Source organism: Podarcis gaigeae (assembly GCF_964106915.1).
Source record: "Podarcis gaigeae genome assembly, chromosome: 17".
NCBI lineage: Eukaryota > Metazoa > Chordata > Lepidosauria > Squamata > Lacertidae > Podarcis > Podarcis gaigeae.
The window spans coordinates 27,027,471-27,049,500 of NC_139694.1; the positions used below are offsets into that span (position 1 = coordinate 27,027,471).

At 42.6% G+C, this 22,030-nt stretch overlaps 1 protein-coding gene across 1 annotated transcript in view; it reads left to right on the forward strand.

Moving 5' to 3' along the window:
• ADAMTSL1 (ADAMTS like 1) overlaps positions 1–22,030 on the forward strand; it is a 257,653-nt gene that overhangs the window by 130,257 nt on the left and 105,366 nt on the right. The window contains exons 12-14 of the mRNA XM_083718246.1: positions 3,674–3,821; positions 8,344–8,428; positions 21,710–22,011. Coding sequence (XP_083574372.1) covers positions 3,674–3,821; positions 8,344–8,428; positions 21,710–22,011 — 535 coding nt within the window. The remainder of the gene's footprint in view (positions 1–3,673; positions 3,822–8,343; positions 8,429–21,709; positions 22,012–22,030) is intronic.

Here is a 22,030-nt window from a genome sequence, read left to right on the forward strand (position 1 = left end):
GCCATGAATAGGCATGCCACCCAAATCGGTTGTTATGTCCCTCTAAGTCTAGCACTTCCTTGTCTTGCGGTTTTATCCAAGTTTTTACCCAGCATAGGCATGACGCCTCATAATATAACTTCAAGTCTGGCAGGGCAAAACCTCCCCTTTCCTTCACATCAGTCAGCAATTTAAATTTTATTCTTGGTTTCTTGCCCTGCCAGATAAATTTGGAAATCTTCCTATGCCAGTCTTTAAATATCCTTGTACCTTTAACCACAGGGATATTCTGGAACAGAAACAATAATCTAGGAAGTACAGACATTTTGATTGTAGCTATTCTGCCCCAAAATGACAGTTTTAGTCTGCCCCATGTTTCAATATCTTTCTTGACTCCTTTCCATACTGTTTCGTAGTTATTTTTAAATAAGTCTATGTTTTTTGACGTTACCCATACTCCTAGATATTTCGCCTTCCTGGTCACCTCTATTTCCGTTTCTCTTTGTAATTCTTCAACTGTATCGGTTTGCATATTCTTAACTAGTATTTTAGTTTTCCTTTTATTTAGTTTGAAGCCAGCCACTTTTCCAAATTGGTCAAATTCTTCAAGTACCTCTTTTATTGAGTCTATTGGATCTTCCATTGTTACGACCAAGTCGTCCGCAAATGCCCTGATTTTATATTCGTTCTGCCCAACCGTTACTCCTTTTATACCTTTATTTTTTCTTATTGAATTTAGGAGGACTTCTAGCACCATTATAAACAACAGTGGGGACAACCTGTCTTGTTCCCTTTGTTATTATCATTTCTACAGTCTCCACATTGTTTATTATCAACCTTGCCTTTTGTTCGGTGTAGATTGCCTTTATCCCATTATAGAATTCAGTGCCCACTTCCATATATTCCAGTTGTTTCAGCAGAAAGTCCCAAATCACATTATCAAACGCTTTCTCAGCGTCCACAAACAGCAGCAGGCCTTGTTTGTCACACCTGTCTGATAAGTATTCTATGATGTTAACTATATTCCTTATGTTGTCTTTCATATGCCTACCCGGCAAGAAGCCCGATTTTCCAATCTAATCTCTTAGTATGCATTTATTATTTTCCCTATTTCATTTCAGACTCATAACCAACTCTATCTTTTTCTACTTTGTAACATTTCGTATAGTTCTCCTTACAAAACATCTTGTAGTCCTACTAGCGTAATTTGTTAATTACAGTTGCTCTTCAAATAGTTCATATACTTCTTCCAATTTTCTGTAAATCTCTGGTCCCGCAGGTTTCAAATCCTTCCCTACTGAGGTACCACTGTACTTGACACCCACACCCCGGAGAAGCACATTGAGATTCTGAGTTTGTAAAATAAATAAATAAAAATCTGTGTTTATAACTTGATTGGAGAGATCCCCAGTTCTAGCTAACTTGCTTGCATCTCAGATGGAGAGAGATTCAAGCGTCCCTCTGGTCACAAGAGAGGCATGGAGAAGAAGGGAGAGGAAGTGAGGTTAGGTCAGCAAACCCTAAGAGTATCAGTATAACACTGAAGGAATGTCAAGAGATCAGCACAGGAACGGCAGTCTAGGAATCTTGGAGGTTGCTCTCTTATCTTCCATTTCCATGCAAGAAAACCTCAGTGCCTAGGACTTGCCGATATATGGTCGGCGGTTCAAATCCCCGCGGCAGGGTGAGCTCTCGTCTTTTGGTCCCAGCTCCTGCCCACCTAGCAGTTCGAAAGCACCCCTAAGTGCAAGTAGATAAATAGGTACCGCTTTATAGCGGGAAGGTAAACGGGGTTTCCGTGTGCTGTGCTGGTGCTGGCTCGCCAGAGCAGCTTCGTCACGCTGGCCACGTGATCCGGAAGTGTCTCCGGACAGCGCTGGTCCCCAGGCTCTTAAGTGAGATGGGCGCACAACCCTAGAGTCGGACACGACTGGCCCGTATGGGCAGGGGTACCTTTACCTTTACCTTTTTATATCAGCCCACGGTGCAAGCAGGACTGCACCTGTCACCTCCAACAGTCTCCATATCATTATCTGAGGCCACCTTTCTGTAGAGAGGCTCTGATCTCTCCTGGACTTCTTTTTTTAAAAAAACCCATAGCTCAGAACCTGTGTGTTAGCTCTGTGAGTTTTTAAATAGCAAATTGTGAAACGTTTGTAAATAGCTGAAGGCAGCTCAGTATAAAGAATAGAATGACTGCACATGCAAAACACAGTGTAGATGAGTGATAGGTCATGCCCAGCTGGCATGGCGAGTGGTTGGAGATGATGGGAGTTGTAGTCCAATGACATCTGGAGGGCAGCATGTTGGCACTTGTGTAGGGTTTGGAGCCACAGGGCAATTTCAGTCATCGTGGTTGCATCAGTGTGTCTTGTCCATACAATAAATCAGTGGGAAAGTTACCTTTTCCCTGTGTTTCAATGGCACAAGATTTCAATTTTTTTTTCTTTAGCCCAGTTATACCTCAATTGTGAAATGAGTGGTGATTGCTATACAAGATCGGTTTATTGTGTAGGACGCTGACAAAGCCTTTGCTTTTATATGATGCTGAGGATAACGAGAGCATAAAATCAAACCAAGGAGGGATAGTTTTAAAATTGGGGTGAAAGTTTAGGATAATACACATAGTGAAATGTATTCAGGCTGCAAATATAAGATCCTAGTGAGTTTCCTACAAGCAACCCAACAAAATCACCATGGGAGAACATTCATAACGAATATCCTTCACTACATGTGGGTTTAAAATAGTAGTTGAAGGAGCAGAGCCTACTGTATGTAGTTCACCATTCCAAAAAAGCTTGACATCACACTGATTACCACATAACATTAAGTGCTTTGCCTCTGTACTAAGCCAAAGTGACTACAAATGAAAGTGATGAAGTGTTAGTAAGCACAGCAACTTGTGGCTGCAAGCCAAATAATCCGGTACTGAGATAGTGAGTGAGAAAGAAAGAAAGAAAGAAAGAAAGAAAGAAAGAAAGACGACCTATCTACCAAATAATTATGAACAATCCAAACCATCATATTCTCTTGTTCCTTCCTCTTAACTCAGAATGCCAGTCTCACACAAAGCACACGTTGGGAACAATAAACCATTGCTTGTGGCCAGTGGTGTAGCATGAGTTGCCAGTGTCCGAGGCCACAAGGTGTGGTGTGGGAGGGAGAGAAATGGACGGAGTATGCATGCCCATTCAACTGCCTAACAGTGTCCACATCACCCAGCAGATCATAGCCATAGAGATAAGAAAAGAAGTCATTCAATTGTCTGGTTTGCATAGAGAATCTGTTTTCAATGGAGCCCAGCAATGGAAGCGCGCAGCTGTATTGAGGCAGCACCAGGTGCTGAATTTTTGCACCTCTAACAATTTTGTGCCCAGAGCAATCACCTCTGTGGGGCCCCCATGCAACGCCACCGTTAACGGCTAATTGGGATTAAGCAGCATGCTAGCGTATTCTGCCCTGTTGCTCTTGCCCAGGTATGAGCGGAAGAAATAAGCTGCATGTACATGGTTTGTTGTTATGTATAAACCCGAGTTGTGGTCTGCTTCTTCCTAACAAACCATGATCAGAAAGCCAGAATGGGTGGATGGTGTTGTTCTGGTTTGGATTGCTAATTGTTAGAAAGCAGGGTTAGAAAAGGAAGGCAGAGTCTGGCTATTCAGGAATATACTTTTTTCATTATTTTTTCTTTCAGTGCACAGTGACATGTGGTCAAGGCCTAAGATACCGAGTGGTTCTGTGCATTGATCACAGAGGGATGCATACCGGTGGCTGCACTGCTAAAACAAAGCCTCACATCAAAGAAGAATGCATCGTTCCCACTCCTTGCTACAAGCCCAAAGGTAAAACACAGGGCAAAAGAATCCTTGCCTCCTTTTCTCTCTCCGTCCCTCTAAATACATTTACTCCCCGCTACCCGAGTGGCAGGACATTTCCACCAGTAAGTCAGATGTCGTGAGAGGTGATGCCTTAGGCTTAATTTTAGCCAATACAGTAGAGTAGGAGAGCTGGGGGGTTGGGATTCACATCTGGCAACCAATGCACCGCTTGGGTTTCACATAGTACATGGATAAAAGGTAAGGTAAAGGTAAAGGACCCCTGGACAGTTACATCCAGTCAAAGGCGACTATGGGGTTGCGGCGCTCATCTCGCTTTCAGGCCAAGGGAGCCAGCGTTTGTCCACAGACAGCTTTTCGGGTGACTAAACCGCTTCTGGTGCAACAGAACACCGTGATGGAAACCAGAGCGCACGGAAATGCCGTTTACCTTCCCGCTGCCGTGGTACCTATTTATCTACTCGCACTGGTAGCTTTTGAACTGCTAGGTTGGCAGGAGCTGGGACAGAGCAACGGGAGCTCACCCCGTTGCGGGGGTATGAACCACCGACCTTCTGATCGGCAAGCCCAAGAGGCTCAGTGGTTTATACCACAGTGCCACCTGTGTCCCAGTACATGGGTAGACGAGTCTCAAAAGCCCAGGACACAAATTTTCACAGCCCTCTAGCAGCTATAGTGGCTTATTTACCAGAAGTAGTACTTAGCGTTAACTCTGAAAGTGTGTATATTCTGTTCTGACTGCACTTAGCTTCCTAGAGCAACATCAAGGTCTGAGATGATACCGTATCATGTCATCTCCAAACAAGTTGCAAAGGCCATGATAATTGTATTGTGTCAGACCAAAGTTAAGATCAGCTCAACAGCTTGCAAAGTCAGCAAGTTTGCTTTGTTTTATTTATTGTAACATTGCTATTGTGTTTTTACACCCTGCTTCTGGGGTTGGCTGCCTCAGATGCTAAAGTCGAATCACAGAGTTGGAAAGGACAGCAGAATGCCTTGGGCTGGCCTTGAGGATTTGTAAACAGAATGTGACTTAATATGTCTCTTTCCCTTATTTTACAGTCATCACGCAGGCATCTGTACAGGAAAGCACCATCTGTAGGGGTTTTTTGTTTTTGTTTTACAAGGCTGTACAGTTTTTTAAAAGGGCGAAAGAAAAGCAGTAAGGCCTGACTTTCCATTACCATAAAAATAAGTATACGGTGTATAAACAGAAATATCTCTTTACATATTAGAGTTAATGAACATGGTAAAATACAGATTAAGCTAAGAGCTGCATTTCCACATATATAACATCAAGTGGTACCACTAAATATATCTGAGTAGAAATCTGGCAAGTAATGGTCGGGGAGGAATCCGGGCATAATAACTTCATTATCCTCTTCCTCTTGTCCTCATGCCCATAAATCTACTCCATGAAAATTCATCACAGGAGATGTGAAATAGGATTACAGGTTATAGTCACTGTGTGTTGCCAGAATTGCAACGGATAGTTCAATCAATGTGAAAGACTGTATGAAAAATGTTGAATGCACAATCTATTGGGGAGGTTGTTGGTAAGGGGGGGGGGGTGCTGTTGGGTTTTTTGCATCTTTATTTTAAAGCTTGTTGTGTGAAAATTGTTCAGCCTGGTTGTGCATTTTTAAATGTTTTATTTACAGTTTATTACTACCGTACTTTGTCATGTTGTAGTTATGCATATTTTCATGTTGTAAGTCGCCTTGAGCATGATTTGAACTGTGGGAAGGAAGCATGGAATAAAAGTATGTATGTATGTATTAATTTCCTGTTCTGCTCCGTGGCAGTCTTCTGTGCCTGGAAGAAAACCTGGGGCCCTAAGTAGCAGGGAATGCCCTTATTGAATCCTTAGGCTGGGTATATGTCCCTATAGTAGATCCACCATCAAAAGATTTCATCTAAATTTTGTGTCTTGCAGCATCTAAAGCTTCACCCGCCCAGTCCATACACAAGCAGAAAGGGGAAGGTTAATAGAGGTCACTCCAGATTGCATTCCCTGCATATGTTAAATTCCACTATTGAAGTTCTCTCAACCTTCAAGAGAAGGTTTGTTGGGGGAAGTGCAATGAGCTATTGGTGGCAGGTTCAGAAAAGCCGTGTTCCATATGGACCCAGGGCTCTTAATTCTAGGATTAAACACAAAACAGATTGGGCTTACTCAGAAACAACTGCTCGTGTCGAATTGCCAGAATTGGAGACTCTAATCAGAACAATGTTGCTCATAAGTAGCAACTATCTACAGCTGCTGTTTTTCTAGCTAGTTTGAATATGAGAACTGTAAACTGTTGTTCAAGTGGATTTGAAGGGAAAAAGGGCCATGTAGGGTTGTTTCTGGGTCATGAATTTCAGGGAGGAAATGGTCATGTAGGCGGATCACATATTTCCAGCAGCCTGTTGTAGTCAGAGAGCTTGGGAGCAGCGCTGTAGCATCCAGTGATCTCCGCAGAGATCAGTAAGTCCCTGGGGATGGTTTTCTGTTCCTTCAGGGTGAAGTCATTCATTTGTCATGGGCTCAGGTTCTCAGGTCTAGGCCTGAAGGGCCACTGCAAGTCTGGTTTGCTCCAGTTTACTCTAGCCAAATCCAGATTTATGTTCCCAAGGGAGTATATTTTGGCTCCTAAAGTGAGTATTTTATTAGATACTTCTAATGTATATTTTTGGTACTGATTTTGGAGGGGAAGGGAGAGGTCGGGATACGGAGCAGCGCTGTTTTGTATCAAAAATGACAGGGAAAGTATTCGGCTCATTCTTCGAATTCACATAGTTGATGAACTGATAAGCTCAAACTGGAAAGGGCATCACTCAACTATTTTTGCATTTGCCAGTTTCTTCAACTATCACTCATCACATCTGGATTTTCTTGAATGTCATAATAAACCATCAGAGTGGAGTTTAGTATATATATATTTTCTTCAAGTTATTAAAGTGAGGATGCAATGGGTATAACTACACACATATCTTTGACTAAGCAATGCAGGAATCTTCAGATCTGTTAACGTGAACTTGGGGCTATAAGGCACATTAAAAGGAGCAGGGGAAAATGTGTGCACCTGTGTATTTTCACTTCCTGCCACTGCTTACAAGTGAAAACAAAACCTCATGTCTCCCACAGGGGAAGATCCATGACTTCTGTGTCATGAAGCCCACACATCCCTCTGGCAGAAATGTGCAGAGCGTACAAACACAGAAAGAGCTATTGCAGATGTAATACTAAACCAATGTTTAGTGTAATGAAACTGGGCTTCAGGCTCATTTTGTTGTTGTTTTTTAAGTAATTTGTAAAAAGTTCCCATTCTTCTTTAAAGCCACAGTTGTCCTTGTCTCGCAGTTTGTATGTCAATTTTGCCAGTTCCGCATAATCCATCAACTTCCCTTGCCAATGTTCTTGGGTGGGGATTTCCTCATTCTTCCATCCTTGTGCTATAAAGACTCTTGCTGCCATTGTTGCATACATAAATAAGTTCATTAATTTCCTTGGCAGGTCTTTTCCTACAATCCCTAACAGAAATGCTTCTGGTTTTTTTACAAATGTTAATTTAAACATTTTCTTCAACTCATGATATATCATTTCCCCAAAAAATTAATTTCTCTACATTCCCACCACATATGGTAAAAAGTCCCTTCTTTTTCTTTGCATTTCCAACATGCATTTGACACAGTTTTATACATTCTTGCAATCTGTACTAGTGTTATATACCATCTATTCATCATTTTTATATAATTGCTTAATTAATTAAATTACTTAAAAAAAAACAAAATGAATTGGACTCCTTGGCAGGTTTTGAATAAACATACACAAATTTGTTTTTGTTAACATAATAGATAGATAATTTAAGGATCTTTACAATTTTATAATATACAAAGAATAATATGTGTTAAAAAACCAGAGAGAGGAGCTGAGGGAAGTCTGGGGGTGGATGGGAGGGAGGGAGGGGTTTTCTTGGGGAGGGGGGAGGGGGAAAATTGGGGGGAATGAAAATGATATGTTTTTGATAATTTGTTATGTTGAAATTCTTAATAAAAATTATTTAAAAAAAAGAAAAGAACAGAAACTGGGCTTCAGGCTCCAGCCCCTTTGTCTCCTCCAATACGTCTGCAAGGAGGTGTTTGGAAGCTTTTGCTTGCATTTTAGATACAGCTGCATCTTAACCATAGTTCAGATTAACCAGCGTTTAGGGTTTGGATGACACACTAAACCAGGGTGGCTATCCTGTGACTATCCAGATGTTGTTTACCTCCTGTCACATCCCTATTGACCATGCTGTCTGGGAATGATAGGAGCTGCAGTTTTGCATTGTTTGCAAATGAGGCCGCAGAGACTTACTGCACCCTGTCCCCAGAGACAGAATGTGCTCTCCACAAACACTGTCGTCATCGTGACTAGTGTCTTGCTAATATGAAATAAATGCAGCACACAGAAAATTGGTGGATTGATTTACAATAAAAAATAAAAAAATGTGCATGATATTACAGCGGCATATTTCCTATTTACCTGTAATTATTCCCGCAGAAAAACTTCCTGTTGAAGCTAAATTGCCATGGTACAAGCAAGCCCAGGAATTGGAAGAAGGAGCAATAGTATCAGAAGAACCAACGTGAGTATGGTTTTCTGAAACTGGGATGAGGTCAGGAGTTGATCAGTGCTTTGAAACTGTATTTTACTTTAAGACTAAGTGTGGTGCATTTTGTTACATTCCGGAATGGAGTTAAACCCCATTGAAGTTAGGATATTTTCCATACCCCATAATCCTGCCCTTAACTTGAAAGTCTTCCTGGCTGATTTGTGTCTTCTTGCGAGGAGTTAAACCACAATTAACATGATGTAGCTCTAACAACCGAGTAAGTTGATTCACAGAGGGCTTATTTTTATGACCCTCTAAGCTTGTAGCAGCTGAGGTTTTTAATCAAGTTGTGCTGATTTTCACTCGTAGCCGAAGTGGTTTTGTGCATGCTGATTGAGTTTATTTATTTTGGTTCGTGTAAACTGGTGAATAAGAGCTGACTCAAACTCTCCGTTGCGGAAGCAGTGCAAAACCTCTCGCATAACTGTACAGTTCAGGCTTCGCATGAGTTTGAAAGCACACACAAACATCAAAACTTGCCGCTTCCAGCCTATGCTAGCTCAGAGCCAGCCTAGATATCACATTCATCACAGAAATGCCATGTTTACAGCAATTCATCTTGTGAACTCTGGCCATCGGATCTGAGATTTCCACACACCCTGCACTCCCAAGGTTCATGGGGTGCTTTCACCAAGTAAATTTTCATTTCAGAAAATGTCTCTCACTTAAACATTTAGAGCAGCCTTTCTCAACCTGTGGGTCTGCAGATGATGTTGGACTACAACTCCCATCACCCCTAGCTAGCAAGTCCAGGGCTAAGGATGATGGAAGTTGTAGTCCAACAATATCTGGGGACCCACAGGTTGAGAACCACTGGTTTAGAGGTTCCCACCTTGAAATATGAAATGGGACATGGGTGGCACTGTGGGTTAAACCACAGAGCCTAGGATTTGCCGATCAGAAGGTCAGCGGTTCAAATCCCTGCGACAGGGTGAGCTCCCGTTGCTCGGTCCCTGCTCCTGCCAACCTAGCAGTTCGAAAGCATGTCAAAGTGCAAGTAGATAAATAGGAACCACTCCGGCGGGAAGGTAAATGGCATTTCCATGTGCTGCTCTGGTTCACCAGAAGTGGCTTAGTCATGCTGGCCACATGACCCGGAAGCTGTCTGCCGGCTCCCTCGGCCTATAGAGCGAGATGAACGCCGCAACCCCAGAGTCGGTCACTACTGGACCTAATGGTCAGGGGTCCCCTTTACCTTTACCTTGAAATATGACATTTTACTTAACATATTTTTCTGTGTATAATACCCCCCCATGTATTTTGGGGGACTACATTTTAAGAAAATGGGGGGAAATGGCCGAGAGTTGTTGAGCTTTTTTGGTGGGGTTGCCCTGAGTTGGTGAGCCAATCCAAAACAGCCCTTGCCACAGACACCAATCACCCACCCAGTCACCAGCGACAAGCTGCTGCTCATGGCTGAAACAAAACACCGTCTCCCCTCTGCACTATCCGTGAATAAGACGAACCCCGATTTTTAATATTCTTTTTGTGTACAAATAAAACAACCCTCATCTTATACATGGAAAAGTATGGTAATCAAACATTAAAAACTAAAGAATGTCATTGATTCGCCAAGCTAAAATATTACAATTTATCCAGGGTGGGGTGGGGACTAAAGAACAAGCCCTGTAAGACTTTCTCATAAGGTTCCCTTCCATTCCTACTGTATTGAAATGGGAAGTGGTTTCTCACGGGATGTTGATAAATGCCAAATTAGATGTGAAGTATATTTTTTCATGCGAATGGCTGGGCTGGATGAATCCCAAGCCGGAATTAAGATTTAATTATCTTCCGGAATTAAGATGCCAGAAGAAATATCAACAACCTCAGATATGCAGATGACACAACCTTGATGGCAGAAAGTGAGGAGGAATTAAAGAACCTTTTAATGAGGGTGACTGAGGAGAGCGCAAAATATGGTCTGAAGCTCAACATCAAAAAAATGAAGATCATGGCCACTGGGCCCATCACCTCCTGGCAAATAGAAGGGGAAGAAATGGAGGCAGTGAGAGATTTTACTTTCTTGGGCTCCATGATCACTGCAGATGGTGACAGCAGCCACGAAATTAAAAGACGCCTGCTTCTTGGGAGAAAAGCAATGACAAACCTAGACAGCATCTTAAAAAGCAGAGACATCACCTTGCCAACAAAGGTCCGTATAGTTAAAGCTATGGTTTTCCCAGTAGTGATGTATGGAAGTGAGAGCTGGACCGTAAAGAAGGCTGATCCCCGAAGAATTGATGCTTTTGAATGATGGTGCTGGAGGGGACTCTTGAGAGTCCCATGGACTGCAAGAAGATCAAGCCTATCCATTCTGAAGGAAATCAGCCCTGACTGCTCACTGGAAAAGACTCCCTGGAAAAGACCCTGATGTTGGGAAAGATGGAGGGCACAAGGAGAAGGGGACAACAGAGGACGAGATGGTTGGACAGTGTTCTCGAAGCTACCAGCATGAGTTTTACCAAACTGCAGGAGGCAGTGGAAGACAGGAGTGCCTGGCATGAGCTAAATGGGGTCACAAAGTCGGACATGACTAAACAACAGCATATATTTTATTTGTTTAAAAGCAGCCACAGGGGAGAAGGGTCACCTAAGCATTTTCCTCAATGCTACTCTTTCAGCCACTATCACCTTTTCTGAAAACTGCTGCTACTGTGAAAGGGACAAGGCCGGCCCTAATATTAGGCAGAGTAAGGCAACTGACTCTGTTGCCACTTCTCCCTCCTGTGGCCCCTTATCTGGACAGCTGTCCCAGATGTGGCGCAGGATTCTACTCCTATCATCAACGTTGAAGTAAAATTCAAACCCCAGTTGGGTTCTGAACATTGAATTAGGATGGAGTTCCATCTTCTCCTTTGCCTCAGGCGGCCAAATGTCTTGAACTGGCCCTGGGATTGGGGGAAAAATTAACGTCTTCCTCATGGTGTCAGAAAAGCAGCAGGATTTGTGCAAGCTGCTTCAGCTGTCCTTTAGACTCTGAACCTTTCACATTCCAAAACACATTTAGCTGAAAAATATCTAGCCTTCCTGGAGACAATTTTTGGTTTTGATTGATGTTAGAGCCATATTTTCATCTCATAAAATTTGTCTTTGAGATAGTAAAGCTGCCATGCTGGCATGGCTGACCTGAAATCGCGCAAATTTTAATTGAAGCCATGGGGAAACAGTGAGGAAATGTACAATATTATACTCAAGATCATAGTTATGTTTATATTTATATGTATCGTATGTAAATATATATTTGTCAGCTGTTACATTTTATGATGAAGTTATACTTCAGAGCTATTATATATTTCATATGTGCCTTTTGTTCATTTATAGCCAAGTGCCAGATACATGTTTGAATCTGTTTTTATTTATTTTAATTTGGAAGCCCAGTTTTTGGATTTCTGCAGTTTTCTGTCTACTAGTAAACCACTTTTCTAAATACGTATTTAACAAACTATAATTACCCTTCAATTGTATAATGGGAGTGTCGGGGTGCGTGTGTGTCAAACAAGGATCACGTTGCTTACACTGGAAAGGGTTGATTTGAATCATAGCCCATATTTCTGCTGCAGAGCACTAAAAAAATAAGCTAGAAGAAGCCACAACTCCAGAAGAAGTCATGATCACGGACTTATTGACAAAAGTCTGGATCTGAATGTTGAGAATTAATGTTGGCGTTGCTTCGTGAGGGGAAAATAACCTCCCCTAATGCTTGGTGTTGAATAGTTATTGCATTCTTTTAAAAATGACAGCACAACAGATTTCTGAATAGTGGTACAAATGGATTTTTGTAAGGATTTTGGAATAAGGTACAACAGAAAATATGGAATATAATATTTTCGGAACGGTTGAGGGGCTGAGTCTGATGGCCTGGGACTCTGGCTTGGACTCGGAACCAGAGGAGTCTCAGTCTGCACTGGATCCTTTGCCTCAGGCATCATCTGAACCAAGTCTGGGGCCTGATCCTGAAGAGTCCCTGTCCGCACAGATTCCCCTGCAACAAACACCAGCTGGGCCGAGTCAGGCGCCTGAGCCTGCCCTGGCTGCAGATGCAGGGATTACCTCGTTGCCTTCAGCTGGGCCATCACTTACAGCTGTTCCACTACCAGTTGGGTCAGGGGAGGTTGAGGCAGCCCCTGGGTCTAGTAACCCACCGACATCTCCCGAGCTGCAGAGACTAAGGTCTGAGAGAAGGAGAGAGCTGAGTACTCACAGGGGGAGTGCTTGCCTTTGGGCGAAACAGGGAGGTGAGTCACTGGGGGATCAGGACCAGCCGCTACCCTGACAAAGATAAAAGGCTGTCGGACCCCGCCCCAGGTTGCGGGAGCAACATTGCTGTATGCCAGACCTGTATGCCTGCCTGAGATCCTGTACCTGTCCTTGCCTGGTATCCTGCCTCATGTCCTGCCTTGGACCTGTCGGACTGACTCCTAATGGAACCTTCGGATTCTGGACTGGACCAGGACTGCGTTTCATGGGTTACCCCCGGGCCCACCACACTGAGTATCCTTAGCCTGGAAAAGAGGAGACTGAGAGGAGGGATGCTAGCCATCTGCAAATATCTAAAGGGCTGTCAAATGGAAGATGGCGGAAGCTTGTTTTCTCCTGCTCTGGAGGGGCAGGATTTGAACCAATGGCTTCAAGTTACAAGGATGGAGATTCCGACTGAACACCAGGAAGAACTTTCTGACAGAAAGAGACATACAACAGTGGAACGGTCTCCCTTGGAAGGCGGTCGACTCTTTTTCCTTGGAGGTTTTTAAGCAGAGGTTGGATGGCCATCTGTCATGGATGCTTTAGCTGAGATTCCTGCATTGCAGGGGGTTGAAATAGATGACCTTTGGGGTCCCATCCAATTCTACAATTCTGTGAGTCTGTGTCTAAGAGCTCTAGCATTATATCAGGGGGAGGGCAAGGAAAATGAGGCGTCCTTGTTTTCCCTCACCCTTCCTTCAATCCCATCTCTTGAGCGGTCTGGACAGTGCACTGTTCCGAGCTGAATGGAGCTCTGAACTTGAACCATCCCACAAATGGAAATACACTGCAACATTATGTTGCAGCTCCCACTCATCAGTTTATAATCTCAACTGGGCCTGATGGACTCATGCATAGTTCCATCTATAGATGCAGGCAAAACGTTGCATGCAACTGCAGTTGCTAGAAGCGCTATCTAAACCAGTATGAAAGCTCCGTACTGTGACACCCTGTTTTCTTTTTTAATTAGAGTACGATACAATATGATACGATACGATAATTTTTATTGTCATTGTCCCATACAGAACAACGGAACTGAAAATCTACATCAGACATTCAGAAACCAAGAAGCCAGCTATCCCAGCTATCCCAACCTGGTTAGCCCCCTAAAAACTTTGACACCCCGTAATTAAATACAATATACTCCCATAGAGACTATCTTACACTGCGTTTAAAACCAAAATCGCATTTGAATAGAAACTGTTTCTCAGGCAGCTAGTCCTAATCTTTATAACCCTATACCTTCTTCAAGAGATCATTTCCGGGGTGTGCACTATCCTGCTCTTTTCACAACCTGGGCAGGTAATCCCTCCCCTACCTGGCCTGGTCTGATGGGATTGGACAACTGACTGAGGTAGGCGGAGACCTCCAGGTATCCCACCTGAGGGAAGGCAAAGCCAAGCCTATGCTGATGGAGCCGCTCCAGATCTAGAGGCTGCACGCATCCACGCAAAGGGCGTTTTAAGCGGGGAGCGGTCATTCCTATGCATTAATATCTGACCTCTGTGATGTTTTTTGAAAGGAATCCAGTAATTTAAGAAGATGTTTAAAGGCACCATTCTATTCAACAGGGCTGTTGACAGCAGAGCTGTTTCTTCAGCTGTAAAATGGGAGTCATAATATATTTTGCAGTATTGCGAATTGCCTGAGGTAACGCCTTATGATTCTAGATTGGAAAGTGTGTTCGCTTAAACCTCAGCTAGGTCCTTTTAATCCTCCAGTGACTATAGCCATATAATAAACACGCAGGAAAGAGAAACTCCATTGATGTCATTATATACTGCTCTCTAGGTAGGAACTGTGTTCCTTGGAATGCTACCTTCAAAAGCAAGTGTAGGAAATGTAGATGTAAATTATAAAAGTAGCTGAAAACAACAAATCCACCAGTGAGTAAAACATAGTCATAAACTCCTTATGTCCTGTTCCTTGCCACTTTATCACTTTGATGTTTGGGAAAGTTTATGACTTAGTATGTGAAAGAGACCGTTCAGAACTTGGCTAGTCTCATCCTTCCCTTCTTCATTGAGGCCTGATTTCATAGCCCACTACACAACCTGAACACAGTCCACTACACAGTCATCGCGGCTGAAAAAGTCAGGGACTTTTCATTAGTTTTCATCTGACTTGTTTCGTTGGAGAGTTTGCCGAGTTGGGGGGAGTTTTTTTTCTAAAAGATTTGAAACTCTTGAAAAAAACTTTTGTATGTTAACACGATATCCAGCTTTTAACATTTTGCCATAAATAACCTGGTGTGAGCTGTAAAAATAAAATAAAATAAAGCAAAAGGGGGGTGGGCAAACTGTAATATCTGGATGCCAGATGGCACCGGCTAAGTGATGGGGCTGATTCAATAAGAAACAAAAGGAAATTCCTGACATGCATCTATTTGAATAGAACCCACAGGGAACAACGTAGCTGCAGAAAGGCCAGTAGTATGCCATCGCCCAATAATAATTCCTAAATGTTAAGCCGCGCTTGCTTAGAGCCAGTCTTTTAGAGGTGAGATTTCCTACCAAAAGGGCTTAAGGAACTAGACAGGTGATGTGTTTTCAGAACTTTTACCTGCATCTTAATGTACTTGATCTGCGCGTTCATTCTACACGGAATTGCTCCAGTAAGTAGCAACATAGCAAAAACACGTATTTATATGTTTGTTTGTTTAAATTAGTATACTCCCCTTCTTCTGAAGATCAGTTCACAACATAGAAATACAAAATGAAAACACGGAATAAGTAATAAAACAGAAACAAACCAATTACACACCTCCCACAAACAAATTTAAAAGGCCATAGAATGTTAATCAGCCAAAAGCTACAGTTATAGAGAAATGTTTTCACCTTGTGCCTAAGGATTTGAAAAAAAGGAACCAGAGTGGCTGGGGCAACCCAGTCAGATGGGCTGGGTAAAAACATATTATTATTATTTCACAAAGGGGGGCCACTGCAGAAAAGACCTGTTCTCATGTTGCCACCCTCCAGACCTCTCATGGAGGAGACACATGAAGAAGAGTTTCAGGATCTGAATTGGTTCATATCGGGGGGGGGGGGGGCCTTGAGTTATTCCAGTCCTGAACCATTTAAGTCCTGAATCACTCCAGCGGAGATCCCTCCATGGGCCAGATCGCACACGTGTGTGAGTGCACATGCCTGTGATTTCTGGCGTCTGTACAGACGCGATTTCTGGCGCCACAGAAGCAAGTCACTGCTGCGCCAGTTTAGTGCAGTGCATGGGGACTCCAGGGATCCAGTGCACGCAGCAAAAGAGGACGCCCAAAGCTGTGTGTCCAGTATTTAAAACCTTTGACCCCACCCCCAAAATGGCAACATCGAAATTTCCCCAGAAACTCAATTACCCAATCACTGCCTGTGGCCATCCAAACGGATCTGCCCAGCAACAGTGGGGTGGCCTGCTGGACCCCACCACAACACATGCTCTCTGTTAGGGAGAACACAATTAAGCAGTATGGTGTAGTGGTAATCTGGTGAACCGGGTTCGCTTACCCGCTCCTCCACATGCAGCTGCTGGGTGACCTTGGGCCAGTCACACTTCTCTGAAGTCTCTCAGCCCCACTCACCTCACAGAGTGTTTGTTGTGGGGGAGGAAGGGAAAGGAGAATGTTAGCCGCTTTAAGACTCCTTCGGGTAGTAATAAAGCGGGATATCAAATCCAAATCCAAAACTCTCAAACCCAGTTTTTCTTCTTCTCCCTCCTCCTCCTTGACTCAGACATGGGAGACCAGGGTTCAAATTCCCACTCAGCCATGAACCTCCCTGGGTAACCTCAGGCCTGTCCCTAGTTGTGGTGAGGTTACAATGGGGAGGAGAGCTATGAAGACCACCTTGACTGCCTTGGAGTAAAGGCGTGATATGGATGTAATGAATAAGATAACTTTTTTAAAAAAAATATGGTTCCGACTTCTTTTGTAGGGTTGTTACAAGCAGTGGCTCCCAGTACGTTTCCGAGCACAATTCAAAGTGTTGGTGCTGACCTTTAAAGCCCTAAACGGCCTCAGTCCTGTATACCTGAAGGAGCGTCTCCACCCCCATCATTCAGCCCGGACACTGAGATCCAGTGCCGAGGGCCTTCTAGCAGTTCGCTCATTGCGAGAAGTGAGGTTATAGGGAACCAGACAGAGGGCCTTCTCGGTGGTGGCGCCCACCCTGTGGAATACCCTCCCTTCAGATGTGAAGGAAATAAGCAGCTATCCTATCTTTAAAAGACATCTGAAGGCAGCCCTGTTCAGGGAAGTTTTTAATATTTAATGCTGTATTGTTTTTAACACTTGATTGGGAGCCGACCAGAGTGGCTGGGGAAACTCAGCCAGATGGGTGGGGTATAAATAAATTATTATTATTATTATTATTATTATTATTATTATTATTATTATTATTGCAACTCAGGATAACACTCCATGCATCTAATGAAGTAGACTGCAATCGACAAAACCTTATCCCATAGTAAACTTGTTGGTCTTCAAAGATGCCCCATGACTTTTTGCTGTGCAAAGGATCCCATGACTGCCTCTCTGGAAATGGTTACAAGGAGATGATGTATCCTGAAGCCTTTTGAACATTCCATATTTAGATGAAAGAGGAGATGAAAATTGGTTGTTAGAGGTGCCCTGGAGGATCTGAGGCTGTCAGCGAGGATGTTAGTTATGTATATATTGCTCTTGATATTATCTACGAATACTTTTTCCCTTTTGTTTTTGCACTGCTTTCTGTCGGCCAAAATATCTCTTTGGAGGTGTATTTCCTATGGTTGCAGTCCATTGCGTTTTGGAACAGTTGGGAAAATTCCCTCTCAGCTGCCAGGGCATTGGATCAACTTGTGCGATTTCTTCCCTTTGTCTTTCTCCATTTCTCTTGCCACTGCTCTCTCAAAGCTTTGACTACAAACCACCCCACTTCGCTCTAGAGGATTTTAACGATAAATGAATGTGATTGTTCCATGCCAAAACAAAATGTGGACATTCTCACTGCTAATATCTGTTTAAAATAGTAGGGCCCCGTTACATTGTTGTTTTTATAAACGAGGCGATCTTTATCTCAGGAGCAATATTCCTTAACCGCATATGTTGAATTTGAAGCATGTTCGTTTTTATAAGTTAAAAGAACTCAGACCTTCCTGCCTGAAGGAAGAAGAGTTTGTCAAACGATTGCACAGAGCTTCACATCAAACAGGGGCGTGATTTGGCATTTTATTTTGCAACTCGAGAATTTAATTTTACATTTTAATTTTAATTAGGGACATTGCTTATTTGTTTGCTTTTGAAAAAAAGGATTTGTGAACTTATTTGCTAGGCATGGTTATTTTTGCATTAGCCATGGTCTGGAGATACATGCATTGTTAACAAAGCTGGGTATATCAGGCAGTTACTCCTCTGGCTGGTAACCCAAGATGACAAGGCAGTTGGGGAGCTTGTGGAAGGAGCAGAAGAAATTGCATGCCCAGGCATCATGACTCTGCAACATGCATGTGCTTGAATGACAACTTGTGACAACATTCTTTGATTCAAATCACGCCACAACTTTATTAATTACAGATGTAAGGTGTTTGCCTGGCTATCCAGTTCTGGATATAATCAATTTTTGTTGTTGGTTTCTACAGTCCAAGCTACATACTAGCCTTTATAGCCTAGCTCTTACAAACAAACAATGTGATGATTTGAGTTTTAATGTGAACAAAATGAGAATGTGGCAATTAATCTTTCTGCTAATTATCGCATGCACTTAAATCCAGGGTACCGTTCCAAGTTTCTCTTGGGAAAGCCAAACTGGTTTGGGTGGGAGTGCACATTTCATAGCAATAAATAGCTAATGGTTTGGGTTAATTGGGCATAAGTCATGTAGATCAGGTCTACCAGAGTTGTTCTACCAGCATTATTCTACCGAAGCATCAGGAGAAGCAATACTGTGGGTTTGAATGCTTCCCACTCACCGCTCCTCAAAAGCTTCCTGCACATAAGATCATAATTGCCCTGCAAATATGTTTCCAAATGCCTCAGGAAGTTCACAAGCAGGGTGTGATTGTGACTGTCGTCCCAAATGTATCCAGCAGCAAAAATATCATCATCATCATCATCACTTTTAATTTGTATACCATATTTCTATCTTACAATACTCAAGGCGGTTTACAAGCTGAAGAAACAAAGAATGTACACCTTATAACAACCTAATGCAATACAAAAATGTGATAATAAAACATAGCTTTAAAATAAGCAACCTACATCAAATACAGTAACATTCGACAGTCATTAGTATAGAATAATAATATCAGCATATAAAAAATCAAAGAGAAATCCATTCTTAACAATTACAATAAATAATTTCTAAACTTCAATCAGTAAAACAACGGCAAGCCACAGTGCATAAAATAATACAGTGGTACCTCAGGTTAAGTACTTAATTCATTCTGGAGGTCTGTATTTAACCTGAAACTGTTCTTAACCTGAAGCACCACTTTAGCTAATGGGGCCTCCTGCTGCCACCGCGCCGCTGGAGCATGATTTCTGTTCTCATCCTGAAGCAAAGTTCTTAACCTGAAGCACTATTTCTGGGTTAGCGGAGTATGTAACCTGAAGCTGAAGAAACAAAGAATGTACACCTTATAACAATCTAATGCAATACAAAAATGTGATAATAAAACATAGCTTTAAAATAAGCAACCTACATCAAATACAGTAACATTCGACAGTCATTAGTATAGAATAATAATATCAGCATATAAAAAATCAAACAGAAATCCATTCTTAACAATTACAATAAATAATTTCTAAACTTCAATCAGTAAAACAACGGCAAGCCACAGTGCATAAAATAATACAGTGGTACCTCAGGTTAAGTACTTAATTCATTCTGGAGGTCTGTATTTAACCTGAAACTGTTCTTAACCTGAAGCACCACTTTAGCTAATGGGGCCTCCTGCTGCCACCGCGCCGCTGGAGCATGATTTCTGTTCTCATCCTGAAGCAAAGTTCTTAACCTGAAGCACTATTTCTGGGTTAGCAGAGTATGTAACCTGAAGCGTATGTAACCCGAGGTACCACTGTACAGTACAAACAGAAGCAGGGACTGGAGGGTGGAGCAAGGCAGGTGGAAGAAGTCCTTGCCTGGTGAAGTCTCTCCCCTCACTCTGTATACAAGTTGGACCTGAAACAAAATGTCGCAATCCAGAGGAAACGCTTTCCAATATTCAAGCCACCCCATTCCATCCACTTTCTCCCCACCTGTTTTACATTTCCGTTCCTAAGAGTCAGCATTCTGTGACTATTGAGTAGGCTTGGTCCTCACTAGGTTATTTCTTCACCTTAAGTAGTTTTCTTTTTTTAAAAAAAAAAAAAGTACTTCTGCAAATGGAGCTCCCCCCCCTCCAAGTCTAATGATAATAATTGCATTGTTACAATTATTGTAATAATTATTTGTGGGTGGTGCCGTTGTAGTTGCATAATCAATGGCACTCATAACCTGAACATCAGAAATATATAGGATTGTTAGCTCCATGTATGGAACTGCCATTTGATCCAGTTACTATTTCAGTGCTAAGTTCCGTTCTGAGCTAATTCACTGAGATTCAAATAATCAAGACCATGCTAAGCGCAGTGATCCTGATTATATTAATTCATAGGATATTAATTCTGTTATCGCTGTAACCCTGTGCAAGTAGCACTTTGATTTACCGCCACTCTGACTAGTCAAGTGTTGCTCGTTCCAAATAGATGAATAAGCTTGGACTATATCTCTTACAATTTTGTACTACAGAGTAACTCATAAGCGTATATTAAGAATTTATTTCACAGCAAAGTAGCACTATCACCAAACTCAGAAATATGGTTGTTATTAGTAAATGTTGACTTTCTAATGGCAACCTTGTATGTTTTATTGCTCTCAGCTCCACAGGTTCTCTTTATGCCTTTGAAGCAAGTTATTACATAGCATAAACCTACCCTACTAGGCTCATAACTCAAAATGCAAAGTATCTGTTTAGGAAGCAGGAAAAACTATAACTTCCTGATGTTATTTCCTGCTTTTCAGTTATGAATTACTGTGCACAGTGAAATGATTAATAATGAGTAGATTATAGTTTATGCAGCAATTTTCATTCCCTAGAAGAGTTTCCTTACAGGCTATACATTTCTCTTTTCTGCTGTTGCTCTGAGCATGTGGTTTATGCACGTCTCCATTATTTCATTTAACAGGGTGTGCTGCATGAACTTAACATGCTTTTTTAATAGTAGAGCCATTTTGCCTTCATTAATTTGTGGTCATGTTTTTGGTAAGAGGAATCTGTGGAATTATAAAATTATGAAGCTAGACTTTCCTTAAAGTCATCTGGCCCATTTCCTGCGCACTGCGAAGGGACCATCTTTCTTTACTTAAGTTGAATCCACTCACAGGATGCTCACACTAAAAAGGGGGGTTGCAGTATTCACCGATTCCCCTTCCCCCTGCATGCAGCCTCCTCAAACCTGCCTTCTTCAACAAACAGGAGCTTCCATTGGACCTGAGTCCCTTCCATGAATGGAAGGAGCCCTTCAAACTTCTCAAATAATATTGGTTTCAAGTTACAGTTTTGGCATCTCTGGCAGAGAGGTCCAGATACCTTAGAGCAGGCATAGGCAAACTCAGCCCTCCAGATGTTTTGGGACTACAATTCCCATCATCCCTGACCACCGGTCCTGTTAGCCATGGATGATGGGAGTTGTAGTCCCAAAACATCTGGAGGGCCGAGTTTACCTATGCCTGCCTTAGAGCAAAGGTTTTCAGTCTTTTTGAGTCCACAGCTCCCTTGAGGTGTGAGGAGAGACTTCGTCTGGCAAGGCCTCCTTCCACCTGCCTTGCCCCACCCTCTAGTCTCTGTTTCTCAATTTGTATTGTATTATTTTATGTACTTTGTCTTGTCTGGAGAACTACTGCCTTGCGATGCACCTGCCTTGTGATGCACCATTCAAGGTGCCCTGACTGAAAACCACTGTCTTAGAGAGATGATTCCTATGTTTGCTTTTCCTTGTAGGTTTATTCCGGAGACCTGGTCTGCCTGCAGCGTGACCTGTGGGGTCGGAATCCAAGTCCGCTTAGTGAAGTGCCAAGTTCTGCTCTCCTTCTCTCAATCTGTGGCTGATTTGCCCATTGATGAATGTGAAGGGCCCAAACCAGCCTCCGAACGAGCTTGTTATGGCGGCCCTTGCAATGGGGAGACCAGCGAATATAGCCCCGAAGAGGCCGATGTGTTTTATGGAGGCTCGCAGGATTTTGACGAACTCCATGACTGGGAGTATGAAGGCTTCACAGAGTGCTCTGAGTCTTGTGCAGGAGGTGAGCTGCAATTTTTTCT